At 40.9% G+C, this 13,754-nt stretch overlaps 1 protein-coding gene across 1 annotated transcript; it reads right to left on the reverse strand.

Annotated features, from left to right (window-relative positions):
* Positions 1-6,798: 6,798 nt before the first annotated feature.
* Positions 6,799-10,776, reverse strand: LOC124128997 (ankyrin-1-like). The gene is made up of 2 exons (XM_046492452.2): positions 10,592-10,776; positions 6,799-10,009 (listed from the first exon to the last, which is right to left on the reverse strand). The coding sequence occupies exon 2, from the start codon at positions 10,006-10,008 to the stop codon at positions 7,597-7,599; it is 2,412 nt and encodes an 803-aa protein (XP_046348408.2). The 5' UTR covers position 10,009; positions 10,592-10,776; the 3' UTR covers positions 6,799-7,596.
* Positions 10,777-13,754: the final 2,978 nt, after the last annotated feature.

The raw sequence follows: 13,754 nt of genomic DNA on the forward strand, positions 1-13,754 counted from the left end.
GGTTAAACCCAACTTTCTCACTCACTAACTCACCTTTATCATTGTATAACATTATGAAGAATGTTACCATGATACCATGATATCAGATATGTTTTCACTGAATGCGAAAAGAAACCAGATGTATACCCAATGCTTATTTTTTTACTGACTCTAGTGAACAAGAAATATGCTAATAATATCGAATGACCAAGTAAGATTGGTTGTATAGCTCTCTTAGTTGAGTTTAACATGATGGATTAAAGAAAACAAAGACTGGTCCCGTGCCGTCTTCATTGATGTCACCGTCAGTGATCGGACTGAGGTAAGCTGACAGGTTGGTCAGCCTCTGTATCCTGTAGGTTGTGTTGCTTCACCTGCACCGGCCTGTGAACCTTCATCCGAGTGAGTGAGTAAGTTGGGTTTAACGCCGCTTTTAACATTATTCCAGTTATATCACGGCGTGCCAGCTTAAAGGGGCACTGATCTAACGGACTGGTTGTTGCCTTTGTTATTGTTTTCCCCCCGTGAGTACCCGGATGATACGCAATGCAACTGAGCGTGACCAGAGACTGGGGTACCGTCTGCCAGGACAGCTAAATAAACTTGAGGCTGGAGGCAATATTTGTTTTACGGATTTTTGAACACTGATTGGTTAACTGTGATCTATAAAGATTTCGACAAAGGGCGCATGTTAATTCATTTCTTCAGCCTCAACAAACAGAAAAAAAGAACAAGGGAGCTCATCGGATGTCGTCATTTGGAAATACCCCAGATGGTTATAGTTTATACTAAAAACAGTATCCATGCAGTGAAAGCATTTTCGGATTTCGGCTTGCGTCGATAATACGATTACTACTCCCATGTTGTCATCCACGTTTTCTCGTATAACCCTACACTTGTGTATTTGTCTCCATTCACTTGATGCTCAGTTAATGAATTTATTACAAGTACAATTAGTGGTAGCACCACTTATATTACCTGACAAAGGTTCCCATTTGGCATTTATTGTGTCTGGGGTAATTATTCAATCTAAATCCAGGTTTGAAGTGAGGTGAAATGTGTGTTATGTAATATGCACGTGGCAGCCCAGCAAGAGATGAATGATCAGTTGATTTACAGAAAATACGTTGATTGATTAATCACTGTTATCTTGCACAGTGGATATGTCAAGAGTGAGTGTTTACATGTCTAGGTTTACTAAAACAAAGGGAATACACTCATATCATGGCGCGAAGTGCCGATGTAAAAACAACATACTTTGTTCAAAGGGTTAACTGATAATACGTTGATTGATTGATCATTGTTATCTATCACTCAATGGAATTTTTAGGAACCGTGGACGCTATGAAAATAGTTGTCACGTGGGCTTTCTCAGCCGACCACTGAGACTTGACACCTATGTAAAACACCTGAAACAATCCAAGCGATCAGTTGAGAAACGAACACGGGTTATAATATCCCGAAACGATAAATATCTTTTAAAATATTTGATTGTTACTGAGACACGTGACATCGAATAAGTTTCTTTGTACAGCTGCAGACGAGTGGGATATTGTTCCTTTGTGTGGATATTCACGGATACATTCCTCGAACAAGGAAGCTGCCTAAAACTTATACACATAAATTTGGTAGGTTGTAATTATGATATCTGCATTTTGTTTTCCTTCATTTGAACCGATTCGTTCTTGTTTCTCTACGTCTTGGTTGGGAAATTCTTCAATGCGCGATAGACGTTGTTGTCACAGGTCTTTTCCTTTGTAAGCGTGTAAATATTACAGTCAGTTTGTAAAATGTGATTCTCTCAGGCAATTTATAAAATGTGTAAATATTTCAGTCATTTTGACTAAAAAATCTGTCCAGATTGATCAAGACGATCAAAAGGGCCTACAAACATCACAACAGATTATTATGTAGGATTAAAAGCCAAACAACTTAGAAATGTACTTTTCAACGTTACATTTTCAGTCTCTTGGTGATGACGTTAAACATCAAAATGTTTGGAATTCGTTGTCATAATAATACAGATGGAAATGTTTTTCAGTCCCTTTGTAAAATAACTGAATATTTAGACGTTTAATAAATTTGTTACACATTTGACAGTAAAAAAATATACACACTATAAAAAAGCATATGCTCAAGTGAAATATATACTTTGTGTTGCAAGTCAAAATAGTGTAAACGAAAATCGCAAAATTACCAAGCAAGTGACTTATCAAAACTTCGACACCATTACCGATGCTATTCACAAAGATACCTACATTTCCTTATTATCTCGAAAACTGTATTTGATTTTGTTGATCAATGTGACCATACGCCCTAATTACTACCCATAAAAGTGACTAATGCGCTTACGAATGGCGCAGCAGAGGTCACGAACTAGTCTAGATTTCTGCTATACATCCGGGTACTCACTGGGAAAAAACAATAACAAAGGCAACAACCAGTCTCGGGGAATTGCGTTAGATCAGTGCCCCTTTAATGTGGGAGGAAAGCCCGAAGTGACGCAGGTCTAAGACGTTTACCACTTCGGTGAAACCTACGAGCACGGGTATGGTGCTGACATACCTAGAAACATAATTGGGGCGAACCGGGATTCGAACCCACAATCACAGGTTTCTGGCGTGCCCAAGGGACGCAACTCTGCACAGCGAATTGCGGCGCCTTAGACGACTGGGCCACCCGCGCCCCCACCTTCATCCGAGCCACCTATAGCATGAACATTAACATGAAGAGTATATTATAATTTATTTAATCAATTCAGTCTTACATTTGTTTGACGGTGGTTTAATAAGTGCTGGTGATAGGATAGATATACTAACCCATCATGAATCTATATTAAACATGACAAGTGGTTTCATCGCGGTGTCTGACAATTATTCCCACTATCATGGAATAGAACAATATCAACTTGCACTTGCCAAGTATGACATTGTTACCTTTGTGGTGACACCTAAATACTGGCATATCCGCATATAGTCTTGTGCAAACAGATTTACAGGATATTCTCGGCGTTTCCATTTTGATATCACCTCGTAAAACATATGTTTCAACAAAAATTTCACAGTCGGTTCAACCAAATGCTTTGTGAACAATTTTGAAGTAACTTCTTATCGATATATATCTCAAAAACTGGTTCGATGACATACCTGAAAATAAGCTCTCTTTGTTGTTAGTTGGATGACTCTGCACCCAACACTATTCGGGCCGTGCGACGGAAGGCTGACCAGACAATCAAGTGATTGGTATCTTGAGCAATACCATCAACCAAGTCACCTGACTTTGATCCGATCCATCAAGGAGGCGCGAAATATACATGAAGTTAGAATTCATGATTGGAACAACGAGAATATCCGTCCTGTGACACAGCCTGGTACATAGGTTGTCATCGGTAGGTCCAGATAGGATAGGAATATGTTTTTTCACTTGTTTCTTCATTTATCCTCCCTGTTGAATACTGAAATCTTGAAATTAACGCGAGCGTGAATTAAATGTGAAAAACGCGAGTGGTCTTTGTTCGCATTAATGAAACTTCGCATTTATGTCTCCAAAATGACTATCAGCAATCTGCACACTTTGTATAGCGGAAATACCAACTTGAATATATACACAAATATAGAATAATAAACGAGCTCCCGTGTAATACCAATTTTATGAAACGAGTGAATAGCTCTGGTATCTGACGAGCGAAAGCGATTCAGGTACCACAAGTATTCACGAGTTTTATAAAATTGGTTTTACACGGGAGCGAGTTAAGTATTTTATTTATTACTGGCCATTTATAACGTTTTTAGAATTATACCTACACGATCAACAGCATAATCCAATTGCGTTTAACACAGTAATACTTCAAATACGTCAAAAGTTGAAACGTATGAGTTTAATACCATACAACGGTCCACCTTTAGAATTCAGGCGTCCGTTCCACAAACTTATCGTAGCGTTAAGGTTATCGCAACTCACATACTTTAACTGAGACCAACGACTGTCGTTGCGCTACAGTACGATCGCCTTGTGGAACGGGGCCTTGCACCTCAAAGTTTACAATCACGTCACAGTACCCGATGACGTAATTTGTGGAATATTGTTGCAAGATCCATCGGCGAAACAATGCCTAGTAACAAGGCTGCTGGGGTCATCGAGTGTGCATAAACTCCTCTCAGTGATCTATCATCTCCACCCGCAATGTCGTTGAATAAGCCAAGGGATGTCGAGAGCTTTCAATATTTGTTCGTAAAACGTGTTCCGAGAGTACATAAGCACGCGTTTTGGTATTACACAATGTGTAATGCAGCTGTATGTTTATTAAACGGGTGATGTCTTCACGGGCAAGTAATAAACACGATTTACTGAGCAGCAGATCCGGGTAGAATAGGTCTTCAGCAACCCTTGCTTGCCATAAAAGGCGACGCTGATTGTCGTAAGAGGCGACTAACGGGATCGGGTGGTCAGGCTCGCTGAATTGGTTCATGCATGTCAACGTATCCCAATTGCGTGGATCGATGTTCATGATGTCAATCACTTGAGTGTCTGGTCCAGACTCGATTATTTACAGAGTTATCACTTCTTGCGTCAAGAGTTCTACCCTCTCGGGTCAACTTAGGCATCATTGACCACTTGACACGTAGACCTTAACTAATGTAGTCAACACATCCGATTCGTATACAAAACAAAGAACAGTCAGATTAACTGTGACAAAGGCACAGTTTCCATCCCCGAGGACACCTACAACGGTCTACAATGTTCTAAATGACCCATACCTAAATTGACACAGAAGTTACATTGGCGTTTTAAGAGTTAGACGTTACCCTGTGACGAAAGATGTTTTAAAGCAATGTTATTCCGCATGTCCTGGAAGAAGCCTTGCGGTCATTATGTGTCAACTTAAGCGTAATGCACATGTTCATATACCAGTCAAATACACAAATATGTTTAAACAGTACATAAATAAACACAGCCATGTGTACACCCGAGAGACATGTTTGTGTTCTCCGGGGGCATATATCCCAAATGAAGTTAACGCATTTCAGCCTTGAACACAAGGTTATAATGCAACGTATAAAACATGTCAGTGTATAAGTCGCTTATAACCGCGAGACGATACAGTGCTACCGCCCCACGATAAATCAACACATTACGAACATGTGAATGACATCGAGGTGTCACAGCGATATATTTATGAATAACAGCAAGACCCAACTGTGATATATTTGTCCACCAGCGAGATGCCTTTGTTTGATCCATATTTACTTATAAACTCCAAGATATACACAACTTATGTAGGATGACAATATGTCTTTGAATACCAATAACTCATATGCAAGTATCAGCAGAGTTTGCATTTTGAAACATTTTGAAATTTCGTTATGTTTATAGCAAAGAGAAAAAGACTGAAGACACGGCCCTGTCTGGCACCACTATATTGATTCAAAATATTCCCCAATGGATGTGTTACAAATTCACACTGCAGCTTTTATATTTGAAAACATATTCCTTAATATTGTGAATAAGTTTCCATGTATACCATTCTTCAATAGTGAAGGCAAAATTATACTTCTATTAATAGAATCGATAGTTGTGTTTTAAATATAAAAATATACAATAAAATCTCTGATATTTCTGCACCAGACATTGTAAAGTAAATATGTCATCAGACGTTCAGTTGTCTTTACGGAATCCCGCTTGTGCTACTGGGATCTTCTCAAAGTATACCGCCATAAACGGTTATTTAAAATTATACAAAATATTTTCCAAAATATAGTAATCAAGATATATTTGTATAGTGACATATATGTAAAACGTCGAGGCTCCACGTTGACATATATGCAGAACAGCGAGACTCAAAGGGACAAGAACTCTGTCAGGACAAGGCAGACAGTATCCTTTCATTTTTTGAAAGAGTATGCACAATCGCACCGAATAATTTAATCGAGCACTGGCTGAATAGTCACCATACAAATTACAAACGGAAATGCTTCAGTAACACTTAGTGAGTGAATCAGGCAGTGAGTCACAGTCAGCAATATCACTGACATATTCTTTTTGAGGGAACTGATTTTACAGATCAGTTATATTTTCCATTGCATGCCACATCCCTGAATAGGTAGTTGTTGATTTGGCAGGAATTGTACTTTGAAATGAAAAGCAATAAGAGAGCCCGGTTTATTGTGTCTGCTAAGGCTTAGGTCATAATATCCTGACTTGCATGTGGGCTTTTGTAACAGTCTGTGTACATATATCCAATATTGAATATGAATCACTATGTCAGGATAATCAGTAGTGTGTGCATTCGTCTTTGCAGCATGTGCTTGCTGTGTGGAACGAATGCTGATCAGTTCCACTGCCAAAACGTTGAATGGACATGTTGGCGAGTGGCCGGGTACATACCGGGTTATTGTTCGCTTTACATGTAATTTGTTATGCAAGCCAAAGGCAATACCTTGTATTGAAGATTGCACGTTCAATAGTCAGCAGTACAATTGTATAGTAGGCTACAGATAAATGACGAGTGGACATACTGGTGAGTGGCTGGGTACATGCCTATTTATTGTTCACTTTACATGCAGTAGCAATACAAATAAATAAAAGCCACAAAAAATCATTTCCATATTCAAAGGCATATCTGTTACAAGCTGATTTGTTTGTAAGATTTGGGCTATATTATGAACATGTGTGTATGAATCAAAATCAAATAGTGATAATACCAGGTGCTTTACCAGTTATATATACTATTTACAAGACAGCAAATGTCAGGAAGCTTAATAAAATATATCAGTTTTATAAGTAGCTTAGTGAATTTACAAGTGATTTACAACGTTAATGTGACATTGCAGTATTTCAACTAAACAGTAATACGTGCATTTGACAAACACCAACGAGAAGGTTCGCGGTTTGGTATAGATACCTTAGATCCAAACTATAACACATATATCAACTATCATCACTATACGAGACTATACATCATGAGCAGGGGATGATAGGCCTGAATGAAAGAGAACAGAACGCATCCTTGCTGGAGATAACCAGCTGATATGACATCTGTGTCACACATGTCCAATACGTTCTCTGATCAGGCATTGTTACAGACATACACCAAACATATTTCACAAAACACATTTATAAACTAAATTACAATTAGCACATGCAGACATGTGATATAGTGGACATTTAGACATATTAAGGTGTGGTGTGTATCGTACGGTGGCATAATGCCTCCCCCTCCATTAAGGAATATTTAAGAAACAGATACATCTTTACATCTGGTTTAAATTAAATGAGAGTTATTGAGTTTAGTTATAAGTAAAATTATTTCTGCGTTACAGGACACCCCAGTGCTGCTACATGTACCAAAGTGAGTGAGTGGGTGAGTGTCGCTTTGAACAGAGTTTCTGTCATATCAGCGTGTGTCAGTGTAAATGGAAGCCGAAATAACACACGAGAGACGTTGACCACCTGGATGAAACGACCAGGCTTGGTTGCTATAAAACCAAGGGCAAATCTGACAAGTCTGAGGGACACAACGCGGCACAGGGAAATAGCAGCACCTCAGACGACTGTGCGACCACTACCATTAACTGTAAAGCAGGTGGAATAATGGTGCAAGCACAGCGTGTTCGTCCCTTAAAACAACGACAGTATACGTTCATGTTTCTTTGTTTGTGCGATGTCTGCTGCTGTAGCACCACTCTTGTTGACATCCTTGATGTCTATTCCAGGCAGTGGGAGGATGTACTGCACCATCTGCACATTGCATTCTTCATCTCCTCCAGCACAGGCGACGTGAAGGATGTTGTTGTCGTCATCATCAACCACAGACGAATCACAACCCTTCTGTAGAAGGAAATCTAATACGTCTATATGTCCACCCTCTGATGCTATCATCGCTGCAGTCTTCCCGTACCTGCCCCTGCTGTTGATGTCAATAGATGTACCCATCAGGACCCTCTCCACAATGTCCTCATTTCCTCCACTAGATGCTAGATGCAGGATGTTGTTATTGTAAACATCCACAAGTGTCAAAATGGCCCCTTCTTTCACAAGTAAGTCAAATAAAGGTTTACATCCGCGGTTTGCTGCCACCATCACCGGCGTCCTTCCGTCTCGCCCTGCACTGTTGATGTCGAAAAAGTGTTTTAAGAGTAGATAGTTTGCAATGCTCATATTATCGCGAATGCAGGCCAGTTGGAGCATATTGTCACCATGGTTGTCTACATGTAGGAGATTTGCATGTTCCCTAATGAGAAGTTCCAGAACGTCTCTGTTGCCCTGACGTGCTGCCAACATCGCTGGCGTCTGCCCCCGGCAGTCTTTCGTGTCAATGTCAACAAGTTCTAGTGTCAGGAGTTCAGTCACCATGATCACATTGTTTCCTAAGCAGGCCAAGTGAAGGATGTTCATTCCATCAGCATCTACTTCTGAAACATCACCCCCTTTACAAACTGTGAAATAGAAGACGTCAATGTTGCCAAATTCTGCTGCAAACATCATGGGCGTCCGTCCATGTTTACCCTTACAGTTGATATCAAAATACCCTTTAGAGACAATATACTTCACCATCTCTGCGTGTCCTCCCATGCATGCCACATGGAGGATATTATCATTATCCTCATCAACGACAAACACATCACATTGTTTTGTCAAAAGGAGATCAAACACTTTCATATTGCCTTTCTCAACTGCCATCATCAATGCAGTTCGCCCTTTGTATTTTCCCCTTTTGTTGATGTCAAAGGTGAACCGGGAGAGTACATATTCTACCATATCCACATGACCCCCACGACAGGCAGCATGGAACACCGTATCTTCTTCCTCATTATCAAGTGACAAATCACATCCTTCACCCAAAAGAAAATCGAAAACATCCTTACGGCCACTCTCTGCCGCAAGGATCAACATCCTCCCATCATTCAGGCCATCCGTGAAATCCAGTGAGGCGATATGCATTATCATTGGTAAATCCCCTCCAAGACAAGCAACATAAATGAGCTTGTTCCCCAAGCTGTCTCTGATGGTGATGTCCCCTCCTTTACGCCTCACTATCTCAAAGGCTTCCTTGTGTCCTGTTTCTGCTGCCGCCATCAGGGGTGTCCTCCCCTTCGTGTCTGTGCCGTGGATCTGTTGCTGCTGTCGCCCTGGTAAGTTCCTGTCACAGATGTGCTGCACCATGCTCCTGTAGCCTCCCCTGCACGCCACATGGAGGATGTTGTTGCCCTCGGTGTCTTTCATCGACCTGTCTCCTCCTTCTTTTAAGAGTAGGTTGTACACGTCTTTGTGTCCACACTCCGCTGCTACCATCAATGGTGTTCTTCCATCTTGCCTCCTACTGTTGATTCCCACAAGGCGCTTTGAGAGGATGTACTTCACAATGTGCACCTTCCCTCCAGCACAAGCCACGTGAAGGATGTTCAATCCCTTGTCATCTAACAGCGACGTGCTGCCTCCTTTCTCTATGATCAAATCGAAAATTCGTCGAGAACCAGCCCATGCTGCCTTCATTATTGGGGTTCTGCCTAACTTCCCTCTACAGTTGATGTTAAATATTTTACGTGAAAGCAGATGTTCAACAATGAACAAATGGCCTTTAAGACAAGCCAAGTGCAGAAGGTTATCACCATCATCCCCAACATGTCTCACATCGCAGTTGATGTTGTTTATAAGTTCCAGATACACATGTCGACACCCATGTCGAGCGGCCACCATCACCGGCGTCCATCCGTGTTTGCCTCTCACGTTGATGTCAATCCTTCCATCTGAGAGAATCAACTTCACTATTTTCAGACGATTTCTGGAGCAGGCAACATGCAAAATGGTGTCACCATCTTCATCCAAGAGTGACATGTCAGCTTGCTTCCTGTGGAGTAGTTTAAACACCCCAACATGCTCCCCATGTGCAGCTGCCATCACCGGTGTCCAGCCGTGTGCCCCCCTGGTGTTGATGTCCACTCGATCTTCCTGTAGGATGCGAGTAACTGCATCCAACCTCCCCGAGCAGCAGGCCTGGTACAGATCCGTGTTGATGTTGGTGGACGACATCCTGCAAGATACATAGTAAGTGATTAGTCTACGACTGCACACATTTAATAAAGTATAACACTCTGGGGCATAGCTAAGTGATTAAAGACAGGTTCCATTCCTCACATATGTACATTTGAAATCCTTTTATTGGTTTCAATGCTTTGATATGGATGAAATATTGCTAACATTAGCAGCAGAAAAACGCCCTCAAAATCTAAATAGTTGTACATTTAGTTATGTAATTGTTATGTCACAAGTGTTATGTCACAATTGTTATGTATGTAGACATTATTTTGTTGGGGAACAACCATGATGATGTGTCATGATGACCCCCAAAGATCCTGCACTTATTATCGTGCATTGTCTTGTATAAGTATGTGTCTTTCTCTATAAAGTGGGGTAGTCTAGTGGTTAGAGCGTTCGCTCGTCACGCCGAAAACCCGGGTTCGATTCCTCACATGGGTACATTGTGTGAAGCTCATTTCTGGTGTCCCCCGCAGTGATATTGCTGGAATTTTGTTAAAAGCGGCGTAAAACCATACTCACTCATACTCACTCTCTATGAAGACATTTACCTTAATTAATCACAGAGAATACTTACCTGTCTGTTTCACCCGCTATTCATTATCAGGCGGCGTTGACGGCATGTTCAGTAGCGACCGCGGAGCGTGTGATCGTACAAACACAGAGAATATCTTTGTAATATACTTATACTTATAACTTGCGATTGTTAGGCCGGCTATAAATGCACGTGGTCGACCGGCAATGAATCGTTTTGTGCCGTCAGCAAGTCGCTATGCACTGTGCCGTACTGCAGACAGTCCTACATTCTTTAAGTGCCTGTATTGTGTTGTAGTGTGCAATCATATTCAGCCATACCGGTATGTGCGTGGAACCACGATGTAGATACGCATAAATAAACGTGCATGTACTGATCGTTCAAGTTTTGTCAAGAATAGTTGCAATTGTTGTAGATCTGATGCCAGACACTCAAATACATTCAATGGTATTTACGACTTGAATGTAATGCATTGTATGTATGGCGGGTCAAATCCACCTGGGCATGTAGTGTATCTGGTCAATGGTTGTCCACGAGTGGCCTGATTCTAAATTACTCATTCGTGTGTCTGACACATGTAGCATATAGAGAGTTTCGTTGAGTTTCGTTGATATATTTCATATCAAAAGACACGAGAGTGAGATTTTATTTATCATCCAACATCATTCTTCCAACTTGTTCAGTTTGTATACAGTAATAAACGGTGTCTTAAGTGTAAAAAGTACTGATAGCAGCTTCAGTAGCAGAGACATTAGTGATGTCATTTGATTGTGACGTCATGTAACAATGACGTCACAATGCCTGCAAAACATTGTAATGCAATTTCATTGCAGCAATATCTACAATGTAGTTATCGCTTGATCTCACCCAAGGATATCTCTCGTAGGAGCCAGTTCTTGATGATAAAATTAATTCCGTCACAAAAAATTAAATGTAGAATAAAATCACAAATAAATCAAAGTGACATCGTCACCAAATCATATGTCTCGTGTTTTTTGCCATTGCCAAATTAGTTTACATTTGCTGCTAATGGTATATTTACATATTATCTCATTCTCATCACGTTTCTCGAAGTTTATGAATTCAGGTATGTTATTTCCTACATGAACTTTATACTGAATGGACTGATAGAATCACTGGTGCAATGTGCGCTATGTACACCTTCATGGCGGCATGCGTGCTTTGTTCAAGAACGTGAGATCTGAGCGCCGTGCTGCTCTCTGTCACATCGTGGATACGTGAGACAACCATCGCGTTTTACAACATTTCTGTTTTATTAAAGACATTGGTGACATTTTATAGGGACGTATACTAGTTTACGTACAAGTGTCGAACACGACCATGTGTTTACCGCGTGATTATATTATAGGTAGTATTTATAGGTGTATTAAATATTGCAAGGATTGCCCACGTGTAACGGAAAGATAGTTGCATAGATGTCACGACGGTTCTCAGAAGAACAGAATGTTGGTCGGCTCCAGGTATGTGCGTCATTGAGCGCAAGGGTGGCAAAGCAGATATTAATATTACAGATGACAAATCTCTTACAAACGCACACACAATGTTACAATCGGTCCGTCCCACGTGAAACCTGTCACGTAGCATAGCCATACAGCAAGTGTGTTCTGTCCACTTCACGACTTGTCTGACGTTACGTCTTGTCTGACGTTACGTCTTGTCAGACGTTACGCCTTGTCTGACGTTACGTCTTGTCTTGTCTGACGTTACGCCTTGTCTGACGTTAGTTCTTGTCTGACGTTAGGTCTTGTCAGACGTTACGCCTTGTCTGACGTTAGGTCTTGTCAGACGTTACGCCTTGTCTGACGTTACGTCTTGTCTTGTCTGACGTTACGCCTTGTCTGACGTTAGTTCTTGTCTGACGTTAGGTCTTGTCTGACGTTATGCCTTGTCTGACGTTACGTCTTGTCTGACGTTATGCCTTGTCTGACGTTACGCCTTGACTAACGTTACGTCTTGTCAGACGTTACGTCTTGTCTGATGTTATGCCTTGTTTGACGTTACGTCTTGTCTGACGTTATGCCTTGTCTGATGTTATGCCTTGTCTGACGTTATGTCTTGTCTGATGTTATGCCTTGTCTGACGTTACTTCTTGTCTGACGTTATGCCTTGTCTGACGTTACGTATTGTCTGACGTTACGCCTTGTCTGATGTTACTTCTTGTCTGACGTTATGCCTTGTCTGACGTTACGTCTTGTCTATTGTTTTTTCTCTCAATAGATTTGCTGAATAACTGATTGGGTATGTTTATTCAATTGGATAAATAAACATGGAAAGTATGGCACAACATTATATGTGCATGCGTCTGTTAGATAGTGACCACATCAACTTAACGTGTTGTTAAAGGCGAATGGATCTGGTTGTCAGACTCGGTGCCTTACTTGATTTAGTTTCATCATACCGCAACGGTCTGAATCGTTGATTAGAATACCAATGGCTTGTTTGTGTGGTCCAGATCCAAGTATTCACAGACCTCCCGTCATAGCTGGATTTTGGCTGAATGTTGTGCTAGCCTGTTATAGCGTCTAATATAACCAACGGATGAAAATGTACCCAATGTCGACATAACTTTTAAAGCTATGCATAGAGTGGTGGCTAGTATCTGAAAATATGTCCGGTATGTAGGTGATATATAATATTTAGTGAATATGCTGCTACAAACCTGTTTTAGGATTACCATTTATACAATGATTACAGCTATGTTATATGATATATCGACAAGAGGGTCTATGGTTGAATCGGAATGTATTAAATAACCATTAATGGTTGGCTTGCCCGCTGAAGGTGTTATGCAAAGGAGAAATATGGTGATATTGTGCCCGCGTGAAGATATGCGTGGGCGATTCACAACTGTGAGCGTATTTATGAATGGATCCATTATCTGATAGAATTCACTCGATGATACAGTTGGTTATGGCATTGTTCATTTCGTTTATGTAGTACCTCAAAGTCCCTATCACGCACATTGGACTGTTTGAAAAAGGTGGTAGCAAACCGTGGGCTGGTGAATGCATCCACTTCTTTTCATTTCACATTTGATGGCACATTGCCATCCAAGCTTGCAAACCCGACAGTTAGCATACATGCACATGCACGTCTTGACATCTCAAGGCATGCATGCAGTCTATGGCGCTGCAATGCACTAAACAGAATAAAGTCGCTTGACCTTTGATTCTCTGCTTTTGTA

The sequence above is a fragment of the Haliotis rufescens genome, unplaced genomic scaffold (assembly GCF_023055435.1).
Source record: "Haliotis rufescens isolate VD_foot unplaced genomic scaffold, xgHalRufe1.0.p SCAF_9, whole genome shotgun sequence".
NCBI classification, from domain to species: domain Eukaryota; kingdom Metazoa; phylum Mollusca; class Gastropoda; order Lepetellida; family Haliotidae; genus Haliotis; species Haliotis rufescens.

What these genes read in the sequence shown, in the direction of transcription:
- LOC124128997 (XM_046492452.2), bottom strand. Translation starts at nt 10,008, where the DNA reads ATGTCGTCCACCAACATCAACACGGATCTGTACCAGGCCTGCTGCTCG.